The sequence below is a fragment of the Dioscorea cayenensis genome, unplaced genomic scaffold, assembly GCF_009730915.1.
Source record: "Dioscorea cayenensis subsp. rotundata cultivar TDr96_F1 unplaced genomic scaffold, TDr96_F1_v2_PseudoChromosome.rev07_lg8_w22 25.fasta BLBR01000175.1, whole genome shotgun sequence".
Taxonomy (NCBI): Eukaryota; Viridiplantae; Streptophyta; class Magnoliopsida; order Dioscoreales; family Dioscoreaceae; genus Dioscorea; species Dioscorea cayenensis.
In genome coordinates this window covers 12,363-27,098 of record NW_024086566.1, presented here as the reverse complement: position 1 = coordinate 27,098, position 14,736 = coordinate 12,363, and the positions used below count along the sequence as shown (strand labels likewise).

The 14,736-nt window shown below is 36.9% G+C and overlaps 4 protein-coding genes across 5 annotated transcripts; 2 read left to right on the top strand and 2 right to left on the bottom strand.

Annotated features, from left to right (window-relative positions):
* The first annotated feature begins 868 nt into the window (after positions 1-868).
* On the top strand, positions 869-2,963 carry LOC120253724 (pentatricopeptide repeat-containing protein At3g06430, chloroplastic-like). Its single transcript, XM_039261988.1, has 2 exons — positions 869-1,347; positions 1,715-2,963. Exons 1-2 carry the CDS (start codon positions 925-927, stop codon positions 2,822-2,824), a joined length of 1,533 nt encoding a protein of 510 aa, XP_039117922.1. The 5' UTR covers positions 869-924; the 3' UTR covers positions 2,825-2,963.
* Positions 2,964-3,021: 58 nt separating this feature from the next.
* LOC120253727 lies at positions 3,022-4,693 on the bottom strand. 2 transcript variants are annotated; one of them, XM_039261991.1, is made up of 7 exons: positions 4,575-4,693; positions 4,436-4,502; positions 4,221-4,374; positions 3,958-4,109; positions 3,607-3,880; positions 3,395-3,543; positions 3,022-3,304 (listed from the first exon to the last, which is right to left on the bottom strand). In XM_039261991.1, the coding sequence occupies exons 2-7, from the start codon at positions 4,494-4,496 to the stop codon at positions 3,153-3,155; spliced, it is 942 nt and encodes a 313-aa protein (XP_039117925.1). In that variant the 5' UTR covers positions 4,497-4,502; positions 4,575-4,693; the 3' UTR covers positions 3,022-3,152. The 2 variants fall into 2 exon arrangements, with proteins under 2 accessions (XP_039117925.1, XP_039117926.1); XM_039261992.1 differs by having other exon boundaries at positions 4,221-4,359.
* Positions 4,694-4,770: 77 nt separating this feature from the next.
* Positions 4,771-7,956, bottom strand: LOC120253722 (probable beta-D-xylosidase 5). The gene is made up of 6 exons (XM_039261985.1): positions 7,435-7,956; positions 7,016-7,336; positions 6,761-6,930; positions 6,573-6,673; positions 6,129-6,479; positions 4,771-6,051 (listed from the first exon to the last, which is right to left on the bottom strand). The coding sequence occupies exons 1-6, from the start codon at positions 7,837-7,839 to the stop codon at positions 5,009-5,011; spliced, it is 2,391 nt and encodes a 796-aa protein (XP_039117919.1). The 5' UTR covers positions 7,840-7,956; the 3' UTR covers positions 4,771-5,008.
* A 1,980-nt stretch (positions 7,957-9,936) lies between these two features.
* Positions 9,937-11,436, top strand: LOC120253721 (protein WHAT'S THIS FACTOR 1 homolog, chloroplastic). The gene has a single exon (XM_039261984.1). It carries the CDS (start codon positions 10,016-10,018, stop codon positions 11,348-11,350), a length of 1,335 nt encoding a protein of 444 aa, XP_039117918.1. The 5' UTR covers positions 9,937-10,015; the 3' UTR covers positions 11,351-11,436.
* The last annotated feature ends 3,300 nt before the right edge of the window (positions 11,437-14,736 follow it).

Genomic DNA, 14,736 nt, shown 5'->3' with positions numbered 1-14,736 from the left:
CGCATGCAGTTTGCTGTGTATTCAGATATTAAGGCCAAAGTAATGATCTTAAATTGCAATTTCATGATTATAATAACAATAAATGAGTTCAAGAACATTACATAACCGATAAACGGGTTCCTAATGCAGCTTTTTATTCTAATTTTATTAAATATTAGTTTGATCATTACCATTAGTTTGTTAGTTTTTTTTTAAACGATGGATGAACCACTTCTATTATAATTGGAATAGTATAGAAAGCCTTCATGAAACAGTAATGGAGGAGAAAAAAAAAAGAACAAATCACTAAATGTGATACAATATCAAAAGAAAACTAAAAAAATTAAATACAGAAACAAACAAGGAAATATCATTTCCTCCAAACCTCCCAAAAGAACTCTAATATGTACTCAGGTCTTGAACCTCCTCGGATGTTGGAACCCACCAGAGTTCGCAAAACAAGACCTAAAAACCTTCATACTTCTATTATTAGTTTATCGTCATAATAATTACATAGTATAGTCTAATTCAACAACTACAAACCAATAATAGTACTCTACCTATTTCATCACCATGTGCTTGATATATATAGTTATTCAAAGATTTTTTTCTTTTTTTCCAATCTTATGTAAAAATAGTAGGTGATATAATAAAATGAATTAACAATAAAAAATCACAAAGGAAAAAAAGAAGAATTATGTAAATGCTAGAAATTGTGATTGTGGCACTACAGATTATATCTCTTGCAGGGTGATTCTTTTCTTCCAGCGTGGTTCAAGTCAACCAAGGAAACAAAACGAGCATCCACGTCACGCTTTACGATTCACGCCAAACTGATGTTGATGATCAGAAAATCGTACAAATCTCGAGGTACACTGAACGGTTCAAAATAGCCTCTTGGAGATATTCTAACACAGCTCGGAAGCCTCCTCGTCATCGGAATCCATGGCCGCCGCCTCGAGCTCTCTATCCTTCTTCTCTTCGGCTCCTTCTATCCTGAAGCCCGTTAGCTCATCTAGGGCTTCTCCCCGCTTCCCTGTGGCGCCGCGCACAAGGCCCAGGGGTCCCGCCGGAGCGCCGAAGAAACCGTATTCTCCGGCACCGGAGAGGCACTCTTCTCCAAAGACGAAGAAACAATTTTCTCCGGTGAAGAAGGAAGTGTCTTCTCCGGCGCCAAAGAAGCGGCACTGGAAGGAGGGGGAGTTCCCGGGGGTGACGGATGAGTCTATTCTCGGATCCCCGAGACCTCCCATTAAGAACTTGAAGAAGAAGCTTGACGATCGCAATGCAGCCAAGGCTTGGGTTAGCACCGTCACTGAAACCCTAGTTGATAAGATCCAGAAGCGGCAGTGGGAAGCAGCGCTAGAGGTTTTCCTTTACCCTTTCTTCGTTTTTTTTTTTCTCTTGAAATAAAAAAAAGGTGCCTTTTTTGAAGTCTCAAATATGAACTAAACCCTAGAAATCATGTTCGTATGCATTGAATTAAACATTGATCTCTCTTTTTACCATCATTGAATGTTAAATATGAAAATTCTTTGGAAAAAGTACTGCTTTTCATCATCTTTGAATGTTAAAATGAAGAACTCTGAGAAAATGAACTGCATTTTGTCTTCTTTGTAATGTTAATATGATGAATTCTATGGAGAGTAACTTCATTTCATCATCTTTGAATGTTAATATGCAACATTTCAATAGAAAGGAAGTGCATTTTCATTATCTTTGGGTTTATTTGTAGGTATTTGAGAATCTTAGAGAACAACCATTCTATTATCCAAAAGCAGGAACATACATGAAACTCCTTGTGCTTCTCGGGAAATCCGGTCAGGCTCACCGTGCTCAAACTCTCTTTGATTGTATGGTGGAAGAGGGAATAGAGCCAACTTCGGAGTTGTATACGGCATTGCTTTTAGCTTACTGCCGATGCAAACTTCTTGATGAAGCATTCATAGTCCTCGGCAAGATGAAGGCCTTACCCCTTTGCCAACCTGATGTATTTACATACAGCACTCTCCTGAAGGCTTGTGTGGAAGCGTCTCGATTTGAATTGGTTGATGCCTTGTATCAAGAAATGGCCGAAAGGATGGTAACTCCGAACACTGTCACACAGAACATTGTCTTGGGTGGTTATGGGAGGGCTGGCAAGTTTGATGAAATGGAGAAAGTGTTAAGCGGGATGATCGAGAATAAAGATTGTAAACCAGATGTTTGGACTATGAACATCATACTAGGGCTATTCGGAAACCAGGGCCAGGTTGATGTGATGGAGAAATGGTATGAAAAATTCCGTAGCTTTGGGATTGAACCAGAATCGCGAACTTTTAACATCTTGATTGGTGCTTATGGAAAGAAACGAATGTATAACAAAATGACCTCTGTGCTAGAGTACATGCGAAGGTTGCAATTTCCATGGACCACTTCGACTTACAATAATGTGATTGAAGCATTTGCGGATGTGGGGGATGCAAGGAACGTGGAATTGGCTTTTAATCAGATGCGTGCGGAAGGGATGAAGGCGGATACGAAAACATTCTGCTGCCTGATAAATGGGTACAGTAATGCAGGGCTCTTTCATAAGGTGGTTAGCAGCATTCAGCTGGCTGAGAGATTGGAAGTACCTGCTAATGTATCCTTCTACAATGCCGTCATTTCTGCTTGTGCCAAGGCCGGGGATCTAATGGAGATGGAGAGAGTGTTTAGGCGCATGAAGGATAGGCATTTCATACCTGATTCTATGACTTATTCAATCCTAGTAAATGCATATCAAAAGGAAGGAATGAATGACAAAATCTTCGACTTGGAGCAGGAGCAGCAAAAACTAAGCACACCTGAACTTGTAGCAGCTTGATGTTTTAGTCTATTGTTTTGTTTAGGTAGGATTTTTTTTAAGTTTAATTGTCGCGGAGCTTCTCAAATGTCTAGATGCAAACTTTTGATTGTACAATTCTGAGTTTTCATATATATGATGACAATTCTGTTGTTTGTACAAAGACAATTACTAAATGTGAAATTTCAATTGTTGCAAGAAACTACTCAACTTTGAAATGTTAAAGAGAATGCAGATCAATTTATTCAACACAAGAGTGACAGAGTTCGAGTAATCAAAGAAACATGGTTTATTACAACACAAACAATAAAGATAGCATGCCATCAGATTTTAGACTGTTTCTGCTTATCTAAGAGTCGACAAATCCGAGAATCTTGATCTCGACTTCCACTTGGCAAGTGTCATTTACAATGTATCCTTTGGACGGTTCATGAAGGTCTTTAAGTGCTAAAAAGTTCAGGAACACCCAGTTTTGACCCATAAATTTGAATGTGGTGGATGCTGCCAAAAGAGGAGTTTCTTAGTCATGATAATGAAAAAGAATCTATCAAAAAAATTTTTCATTTCATTATATTGTACAAAATAATTTACCAGTCATCTTCTTATGCTCGCCTTTTATCTGATCGATTATTGATAGAGTGAACTCTGCAGAAGGACGTGGCGTTGAACTTTCATAGAACAAACTCAGAGACACATTCCTGTGGGATTCACTTCTACCATTTGGGTAGAGCTCAAGTTTCCTGTAGGACATTGCAAAGTTAATCAATTGCAGAAACCAAAATACTGTTTTTAGTTCTACTCACCACAGAATGTCAAACATTGTGAAACTTTCAGTAACAGGACCCATTTTAGGGAGCTCTGAGAAGTTGGGAATAATCCATTTGTGCATCTCAGGTTCATATACTTGTACTGCAAGGGTCTCAATCCTCTTCATAATCGGAGTGAATGAAAAGATCTCTAATTCAAATACACAAGTATCGTCCATTACATAGCAATTATCTACTCCATAAAGTTCTTCAAGTTCTATGAACTTGGAAAATCCACACTTTTTCGAGGTCGACAAAATAGCATTTTTTGCTGCAGTAAAAAAGAAATAAGCAGAAATCACATATAAGATCAACAGAAAAACCGTATGCAAAATAATGTATGTTTACGTTCAACAGTCCAATGATTTTCACCCATCTGATCAAGAACTGAGAGTTTAAATTTCACACTGAAGTCAAAAAACCTAAAATGTGATGGAGCGCATTGCATGCATAGATGCAGTCCAAGGTACTGGTTCCCTTCTTTAACTAATTGCAGCCTCCTGTGTTAAACATCAAATGAAAACATATAAACAACCAGAAAAACATCTACCGATAGTCTATATGTATATATATATATATATATGCTTCAATGTTGGATTAGAGAAACACACCACCACGAATCAAATGCATAGAAATCTCCTGATTCACATTTAAATCCCTTATGAGAAGGGAGTTGAGAGAACTTTTGAATTTTCCAAACAAAATTAAAATTGCGAATTTTGGGAGGAGTTTGAAGTGGTTTGTTTGGCTCTGCAGACAGAACGACTGCTGATTATGATAAATCATGAAACACAAATTCAATGAAAAACAAAGGTTTCAGACAAACCCTTCATCTTTTTCTCAGGCTTTGCTACAGATCTCTTTAAGATTGACTTTGAATTTCCCATTGATTTCTGCAAGCATATAAACTCATGAAAGCATAAGCACATCCAAACAGGTAAAATAAAATCTCAATCAGCATATACCTATGAAAACTCCTGGAATCAATCCAAGATCTACAAGTCTTCTTCTCACTAAGTAAAGACTTGAGTCAACACCAAAATGGGGAAGGTGAGAAGATATTAAAGAAATGAAAGCACTTTATAGTATAGAAAGTCTGAGCAGGAGATGGAGCCAAAAGACAGTTTAAACAAATGAACTTTTTATTTTTAACCCCTTGAAATTGTTAATATTGCCCATGCTCATTCCATGACAATGTCTAGCAACACATGATAGCAAATAATAGTAAACTATATTGAAGAGAGAAAAAAATATCCAAATCACATGTTCGAAAAAGAAGAAAAGAAAAACTATTATTCTACCTTATTCTAACATTATCTACCTACATTCAACCCAAAGTTGAATGAGACTCAATTAATTATCTAAACAAAAAAAAAACGAGAACTAAACAAGATTCATTCTAGTTAATGTAGACTTGGAAAGGGAAGTGGAGGTAGTTTGGCTGATCAGGCTCACTGCCAACAGAGAAGGTATGCTCGCCGGAAGGAACAACAACGTATGCAGAGGATGTAACGATGCTCAGTGCAGTGCAAGACTTGAGGCTGAAAGTTGCATTCACAGTTTTACCAGCAGGAACAAACACTCTCTGAAATCCAACAAGTTGCTTGATTGGAGCATCAATGATTCCATGTGGTGCACTGGAGTAGAGCATCACAACATCATCTCCATCCATAGTACCTGTGTTTGTCACAGCAATCTGAATAGTAATGTCATCCTTATCACACTTGAGGTCATCAGCCAAGGCTGAATGGCAAGGAGGGATATATGCAGAAGAATTGTAGTGCAGTTGTTGGCAGTGCTGGTTAATTGCTAGCTTCTTGGTGATGGATCTCTGATTAGAGATCAGTTTGTAGCTGAAGTTTGTGTAACTCAATCCATGGCCAAAGGGATAGATAGTTGATCCATTGAAAAATTTGTAAGTTCTTCCAGGGTAGCCGAGCTCGTCAATAGGCCTCAATGGCATTGAAGTCATTGGTAGCTTCCATACATAGTCTCCTTCAAACCATGTGACTGGTAGTCTTCCTGCTGGATTATATTTTCCATAAATAACATCAGCAATGGCTTGACCACCTTGCTGGCCAGGATAACCAGCCCAGAGAATGGCAGAGATGTTGGGTGACTCAGAGAATTCTGCGATGTTAACACCTCCTGCGGAGAGAATCACAAGAATAACGGGTCCTTTGGCTTCAGCAGCAACCATTCTGATCATCAGATTTTGGTAACCAGGGAGCTCAAGATCAACCCTGTCATTCCCTTCAGCCTCAATGTCAAGATTCAATCCGGTAATGATCACTGTAGCATCTGCTTTTCTGGCTGCTCTCACTGCTGGCCAGATAAAAGTGGTATTCCTACAATGCACATCACCACAGCCAGTTTCGTAGACAATATTGGCAGCGTATTTCTTGAGACCATCAACGGGTGTAACGAATCCACATGGCTTACCTGATTGACCAATAATTAAACATGATGAGTCTTGACAAAAACCAGAGAGTTCTCTGAGTTGATTTTTGACATATTACCTGCATAGTTTCCAAGCATCGCCGCTGTGGCCTCACCATGAGGACCAATAACAGCAATTTCCTTGTGCTTCTTGGGATCAAGAGGGAGATGATTAGGTCCATTTACAGCATTAGCCAAAAGAACCATTCCTTGCCTTGCTGCATCTGTTGCCAAATCCATATGCTCCTTTGAGCAAACATCTTTGGCTCCCAGTGAGTCAAATACCTTATGACCATCAAACCATCCCAACCTCATCAACACAACGTAGGTGTTAATCAAGGCCTTGTCAATGTCACTCTCTTTAATCAACCCCTTGTCCAATGCTGATTGCAAATAGTTCGGATAGAAAGACCCGCAATCCATATCCAGACCTGCAAACAAACACGAAGAATTGAATAAATCACTCTTTCTCAATCCAAAACCGAGATAAACTTCAAGCTTGTATTCTATATCTGTAAAAATACCAGCTTGAAGAACTTGAGCAACTGCATCCTCGGGAGCATCATCAATGAATTTATGAGCATCCATCATAACCTCAATTGAATCGCAATCCGAGACAATATAACTAAGGAATTAATCATATTAGACAATCCAAAAAAACCAAAAGGAAACCTTTTGATACTAAAAAAATTAGTTTGAACACAACGCTTACCCATGGAGATTCCAGTCTCCTCTGATTGTTCCTGAAAGCAACCTTGAATCAGCGCAAGTTGGAATACCATTCACTTTGTTGTATGAACACATCACACTACTAACATCGCCCTCCTTCACACACATCTCAAAAGGACGAAGGAAAGTCTCCGCCATATCTTGCTCAGTAACCTTCACAAAAGAAAAAACCATCACATCAATAAAAATCACAAGAAAAACAAACCATAAATCTCTAGATTTCTCGGTATATACATACGTTAGAATTGTAGTGGAATCGATCCCAAACAGCGCCACCATATGTGACCCATTGATCAATATCATAAGCAGCATAATGCTTGCAACAAGCTGCAACCTTAAGATCTCTAGAATTCGGATCCTTCACGTTTTCAGACCCTTCAACATCTTGCAAACCGCGAACAAAGTTCACAGCATATACGCCATTAACAAAAGGATCCTCACCAGATGTTTCTAGGGTTCTTCCCCACCTTGGATCTCTAACCACATTGATCACAGGGCTCCAGAATGTCAATCCTGCAACTCCTAAATTGTTCATCGCTCTTGCTTCAGTGGACGCCGCCTGCAATCAATCAACCCATCAACCCATCAGCCCATCAAAACAAAGATCAAAAACAAATAAAAGATCAAAGATTTTTTTTTTAAAAAAAAAAAACATACTTTTCCAATCTTGTTCCAGAGATCTTCATTGAAAGCGGCAGTGGTGGTTATGGGGGTGGGAAAACTAGTGGCTCCATGAACGGGGCCATTGAAATTAGAGCCCCCACCGACGTCAGAGACTCCATGAAGGATCTCCGACCACCAGTTGTAAGCCGGGATGCCAAGCCGAGGAACTCCGGGTGCCTGGTTCCCCAATTGCTTAACTTTCTCCTCAATCGTCATCGTATCGACGAGGTTCTTCGCTCTGACTCTATAGCCCAAGGATTTATCACAGTAGCCGAATTGGGTCATGTCCAAGCCCTGGGCACTGAAGCTCTTTGTATCGCACACCTTCGCCGCCACGGCGGAGGAGGCTGCAAGCATGGCAATGATGAAGAGGAGGATGGATTTGAAGAGAGAAGCCATGGCCGGCGACGGAGAAGGAGGAAGGGAGAGAGAGTTTGAGACTCAGGGAAGTGATGGTATAGAGAGTATATATAGATAGAGAGAAAGAGGGAAAGGGTTGTTTGAATTATTTGATATTCTTTTTTTTTTTCTATTTTTTGGATAAAGTTTTGAATTTTGAATGCTTATACTTATCTTTGTTTTTTATTTTTTTATTTTTTTATTAACTGTTTTTTAAATCTCAAATAGAGTTTGAAGGGTTGTTGTTATCTTTGATTTGTTTTTTAATTATATATATTTATTATTTATTATTTATCTATAAATTGATGTGTGTGTAAATATGTTACTATGTGTGGATTAATGCCACATTTGAAATAGGGTTTATAAAAATTGGATATATATATATATATATATATATATATATATATATATATATATATATATATATATATATATATATATTTTTAAAAAAATTAGATATAGTTGTGAATTAAAAGTTATCTGATTATAATTTTTATTTTTATTAAAATAATAAATTATTTTATGTTTTAATTATTTTTTTCATTTAGGGCAATGGGGATAAGCTGCCCGGGTAAATCTTTAAATCCTCAATAATTTTTTTAAAAAAAGTCTTGAATTCCTAACATTTCCTACGAAAATTAATCGCACTAATGCTCCTAGTAACTAATCGATTTATTTATGTAGGATTATTACAAAAAAAAAATTAAAATGTAAAAATAAATTGCAGATGGGCATGCATATATGCTTGTTCCTAAAAAAAATTGGGGTGCTTGTGGGAAAAAAAAATTGATATATAGATAGGATAGGAAAAGAATTTAATAATTAAAAAATAGAAAAATTGGATTATGTTTGGGCAACGAAAATAATTTAAAAATTGGAAAACTGGATTATTTTTAGCCAACTGAAAATAATTTTATTCTTTAGAATCATTGACTTTAATTCGATATATTTTATTATAATAAAAAATTTTTAGGAGCAAAATAAATTTGAATTGTTTTAATTAATTCATTTGAGTATTATTACAAACACGTGAAATAGTTAGAAATAAACAAGCAAACATTTTTCGGTGTAAAAAATAAAGAATGTAAGGGTGAGATTTTTTTTTTTATAAATTGGAAAAATTAGATTATGTTTAGCTAATAAAAGAAGATATTTATTTTATTTCTTTTAATAAGATATATTATATTTTTCTTTAAAAAATTTAGATAAGGATAAATGTAAGAGAATGGATAAAATTCTATATTTGCTCTAATTTAAGGAGGGAAAGGATATTGCTATCTTTATTTTTAATAAATTGTTAATTTTGATTATGTTTATCTGGTTAATGATAATATCATTGTTTAGATTTTCTACATAGTCAAATATATATTATGTATATATCTGAATAATTAAATTTATCAAATCTTAAAAGTTCTTAATTCATCGAATTTCTAACATGTCATGATTTTTTAAATTTTACTTTTAAATTTAAATTAAATCAAAATTACAAAATTAACTTTATCTTCCCTTCTCAGTAGGTACACTTTACATCTGCTTTTTCAAGTGTCGAAAGTATTCTTGATATCCTATTAAATATTAAAAACATATTAAAAATTTTTAAAAAAATTAAAAAAATAAATAAATAATGAGAGACTATATCACCATAATTAAAGAAAAAGAGTTTTTCCTCTTTTATATTCTTCTTTGTTGTTTTGTCTCTTCGTTAGTTTCACTTATGGTGACTTGATTTCAGTGTTTGTTCCCTATTTTTTTTTTCTTCAAAAAATCAGTAATTTATCCATGTTATTCAACATATATATACACACACGTAGAGTTTTTAATATTTTATGTAATATTATATGAGTGTGTGAACATTGAATTGTAATAGTTTTATATTAACAATTTTATATAGGAAAAAGAAAAGGAAAAGGTATAAGATTTTTTTTTTTTTGAACTTGAGATCATATTGTATTTTTTTTTCAAGTGATTTTAAAATTTGAAAGAAAAAAAAAAATTCTGATCTTAAATTCCGGAGAAATATTTGGAGCTGCTCCAAAAAGATTTGATCTTTTATTTTATTTTTATGTTTTTACAAAAGTTTATCTAAATGCACTTTAACCCATGGAAAAAAACAATTATTTTACAAACGAGTGTAAGTGTGTAACTAGGCAAAATACCCATTTTTACAGGGTTTTATATGCAAAAAAAAATGCGAGGCATTTTCACAAACACCTTGCGCGCGCGTTTCCCGGCACAACAGTCGACCATGCCTTTGCGCCACGGTCACCATCTCTTCTTGGGCATTAAAACAAACACCTTGCGCTCGCTGTTGCTCCAATCCGCTCCCATCTCCAGCCTCAAGGTCGCATGGCGCAAGGACCAGCGCCTCGACGGCGCCATCGAGCGCGACAAGCGCTGGCGCATGTGCTTCCGCGTCGTCCGCGAGCTCCTCAACGAGCCCGGCCAACGCATGCCTCTCCGGTACCTCGAGAAGCGCCGCGAACGCCTCAAACTCCCCATCAAGGTCAAAACTTTCATCTCTCGTTACCCTTCTCTCTTCGACCTCTACCCGGATCTCCTCAAGCCCAAGTCCCAGCCCGTGCCGTTCCTCCGCCCTTCGCCGCGCCTGCTCGACTTCATCTCCCACCAATCTCGGATCCAAGCTCAGCACGAGCCTCTTATCATCTCCAAGCTCTGCAAACTCTTGATGATGTCCAAGGATCGGGTTATCAGTGCTGATAAGCTATCTCATGTCAAGAGAGACTTCGGTTTTCCTGATGATTTCCTCTGCAATCTCGTCCCCAAGTACCCGCAGTACCTCCGGCTGGTCGGCTCTCCAGGGGAAGGCCAGTCCTTTCTGGAGCTTGTTTCATGGAACGAGGAGTTCGCGAGGTCGGTGATCGAGAGGAAAGCTGAGGAGGAATCGAAGCTCACTGGGATTAGAATGAGGCCCAATTTCAGTGTCAAGCTTCCACCTGGGTATTATCTGAGGAAGGAGATGAGGGAGTGGGTGAGGGACTGGCTTGAGCTGCCTTACATCTCGCCATACTCCGATGCGTCGCCGCTCAGTCAGGCCTCGCCGGAGATGGAGAAGAGGACTGTGGGGTTGATGCATGAGCTGTTGTCTTTGTCTGTGTTTCGGAGGATTCAGGTGCCCATAATTGGGAAGTTCTGTGAGGAGTTCAGGCTGTCCAATGCGTTTGGGAATATGTTCACAAGGCATTCAGGGATCTTCTATGTCTCGTTGAAGGGCGGCGTGAAGACGGCGATGCTCCGGGAGGCGTATGATGAGCTTGGGGAGCTTGTGGATAGGGATCCTTTGTCAGAGATAAAGGAGAGGTTTGTGGAGATGTTGGATGAGGGGCATAGGGATTATTTGGAGAAGATTAGGATGAAGAGGGAGGCCATGAAGAGGGACTTGGAGCTTTTGGCTAAGAGAAATTCTGAGCAACCAATGCAAGAGGAGTATGAAGAAGAAGATGATGATGATGATGATGATGAAGAAGAAGAAGAAGAAAAGGAGAAGTTTTGATTTGATCAAAGATATAACCTTGCCACACTCAATGAAAAAGGAGAAGTTTTGATTTTGATCAATGATGAATCCTTGCCACACTGAATGAAAAAGTAGAAGTTTTGATTTTGATCAATGATGAATCCTTGCCACACTGAATGAAAAATAGAAGTTTTGATTTTGATCAAAGATGAATCCTTGCCACACTGAATGAAAAAGTAGAAGTTTTGATTTTGATCAATGATGAATCCTTGCCACACTGAATGAAAAAGTAGAAGTTTTGATTTTGATCAAAGATGAATCCTTGCCACACTATGAATGAAAAAGGAGAAGTTTTGATTTTGATCAAAGATGAATCCTTGCCACATTATCAATGAAGGTTTAGTTTTATTCTTGTTCATAATTGATAGTAACCTGTTGTACTTTGCTGAAATGAGGATTAATACCATGCATGTGTTCTCTTGTTATCAAAGACATCCTTGCCACACTATGAATGAAGGTTTAGTTTTATTCTTGTTCATGATTGATAGTAACCTGTTGTGCTTTGCTGAAATGAGAATTAATACCATGCATGTGTTCTCTTGTTATCAAAGACATCCTTAGACATCCTTGCCACACTATGAATGAAGGTTTAATTTGATAGTAACCTGTTGTGCTTTGCTGAAATGAGGATTAATACCATGCATGTGTTCTCTTGTTATCATTGTCTTTGGCATTAGTTTTAGAATTTAGGTAGAGATGAATTCATGAAATTTCCGTCCATGTTCTGTGAAAGTGAACATTAGATATTGTTGCTCGAATAGAGTATTCTGAAGTTGGTTCTGAATACTGAATTCTATAGGATAAGTTCTTGTTACATTCAATGAAGGTTTAATTTAATTATGATTGTTATGATTTCACTTGTGGTGTATGTCATGGTGAATCCAGAATGTGTTAGAATTTTTTATGCCATGCATCTATTCTCTTGTACCACATTAACTATAGAACTCTGATAGATATAAACTTTAGAGTAGCTAAATTTACTGCATTTCCTTTCATGTTCTGATTTCTCAATGAACATTAGCATGTATGAGAATGAGATTTATATCATGCATGCAAACTCTTGGACAATATGTGTTAGCTGCTCATGGCATGCTGAACTTTAGAAGGTGGCTAAAATAATTAAATTTCCATACAAGGTTCCATTAATATTGGACAATGCGTATGTTTTTTAAGATTAATGTTATTTTTAATTTATTTTTGTCATAATAATTACTTTTACCATTGTATTTTAAAATTGCCACCTGTCAAAAACTAGATGACATACCATTTATATCATAATATCATTATGATTTTTTTATTCATATTAATATAATTTCCTCTTTTACTTTATAAAATTTTGAAACAGGATCATAAGAAATGCTAGTAAATCATTTAAAAAAATAAAATAATAATAATTTCTTGGACTATTAACATCTGAAATGCACCATTATTCATTATCTTGCGTGACATAATTATAATCATATTGAAATACATAGGAGTGTGAGTAGTGGTTGTGTACAGGTGGTCCCAGTGCTTTTTTTAATGGAGCTAAGCCCTCTCATCTTGGGAAAAAAGAATCAATTTAATCATTAATTATTCAAAAAAAAATTTCCCTCTCCAAACCTTCAATAAGCTTCTTCTCATCTTTCAACAACTACTCATCAGTTTGTGACTCATGGAAATATGCATCTTCCAACAACATTCTCAAGTTTTCAAACAATAGTGTAGCTAAGGTTTCCTGGGATTGTTCCAATTCAGATCTTGGACTGGAAAGTGCAGTCTCACTTTCAATCAGCAAAGCTTTCCAGATCTTGTTGCTGAACCAAAAGGTCATCAACCTGAGTAGTCTTCTTAATAACAAGTTTATCTCTAATCTCTTGCAGAGATAAGGTAATTTTATCAGTTTCGTCTTTCATGTCCTTTACATTGGTGGCAGACTCTAATATCAAGGAGGGCCTTCCCTTCCACCAGATCATGTTTCTGAGCCAACTCCTCATTCATTGAAGTATCCCTTACTGCATTATTTGCATCTTCAACACTTTTTTCTGAAAGGCCAACGATCTTCGGGTCTATTGGTACACGGGTCGTCGATAGACCTCTCACCGAGTGGTGAGAGTTCGATTCTCGGCTGAGGGCATATTTCTGGGAGTTGTGAATAGTGGTTGTGTACGGGTGGTTCCAGCGTCCACGTGAGCGTGGCCCTGTCCCCACTTGTTTCACCGAGGCTTGTGCACGGGTCCCTAGTGGGTTCGCCCCGCTCCTCTTCCCCAAAAAACACTTGTTTCTAAGAGGAAATACTTCACTTCTTTGGAACTGAAACTGAATACATTTTGGGATGCTTCTTTGAGCAAAATGTTTTCTTCACATTCAACTGTGGAAACAGATCCAGCAAGATCCTTGGAGGCTGCTCGAGAAAAATTCACTGGCGTGCTACTATATCCCTGTCTTGATAGTGATTTGCTCTGTATTCAGAATCATGCTTTGCTGAAGAAAGTCTCTTATATGACAGGTCGAGACAACAAATAATTCAAAATCTCGCTTCATTATCTCTGATAACATCTCTTCCATCCATGATCTTGAGGAGTGAATGCACTGCAAAATTTGTAGTCTGACAGATAAAATATTAGTGGGAAGCCAACTCAAGTTTTTCTCTTGTGATTCTTTGGATTTCTTGAATGGATTCTTTCAGTAATGTTTATGATACCACAACTTGTTTAAAGCTTGCATGAATTTGGTCAAACTAGAAGTCCTACTTGTGTTATCCTGTGAAGAAATAGATGCCTCCAACCGTTGTACTTCTTCAACCAGTGTGTTTTCTTCAGCAAAGCATTTAGCATAGACTCGGCCTCTTCGAATCTAAAAAGCAAGTCTGCCAACCCTTAATGCTTTCACATGAAGAAATTGAGAATTCAGTAGTTGTTGAGTGGAAGAATTCAATTGTTGTGAAGAAATTGAAGAAAATTCTGAATTTGAGTTACTGTTGTAATATTAGGAGAGGGATATAAGTACATAACAGAGGAAATGAGAGGGAGAGTTGGTTGGCTGATGTGGAGAGGTAGTTAAATACAGTCAGCAAAACATGGTGAAATAGTATTAAACAGAGTGAGTCAAAAAAGAGTATAAGAAGCATTGAATTGGAATTGCAATAAAATCTACTGCTGCATTTTAACATCTTGTCAATCATTCTAATTAAATGAATAAATCAATAAATTTTTTGTTACATATCTAGCTAATAACATAAATTTTGTAATAAAAAAAACTGATCACAATTAACACAAACTAATCAGCTGGAATTGCAAATCAATTATGATATATATATATATATTATTGTGGCATGCAGTACTGCTATATTTGGTTCATGTCCAATGTAATTTAATCTTTCCCAA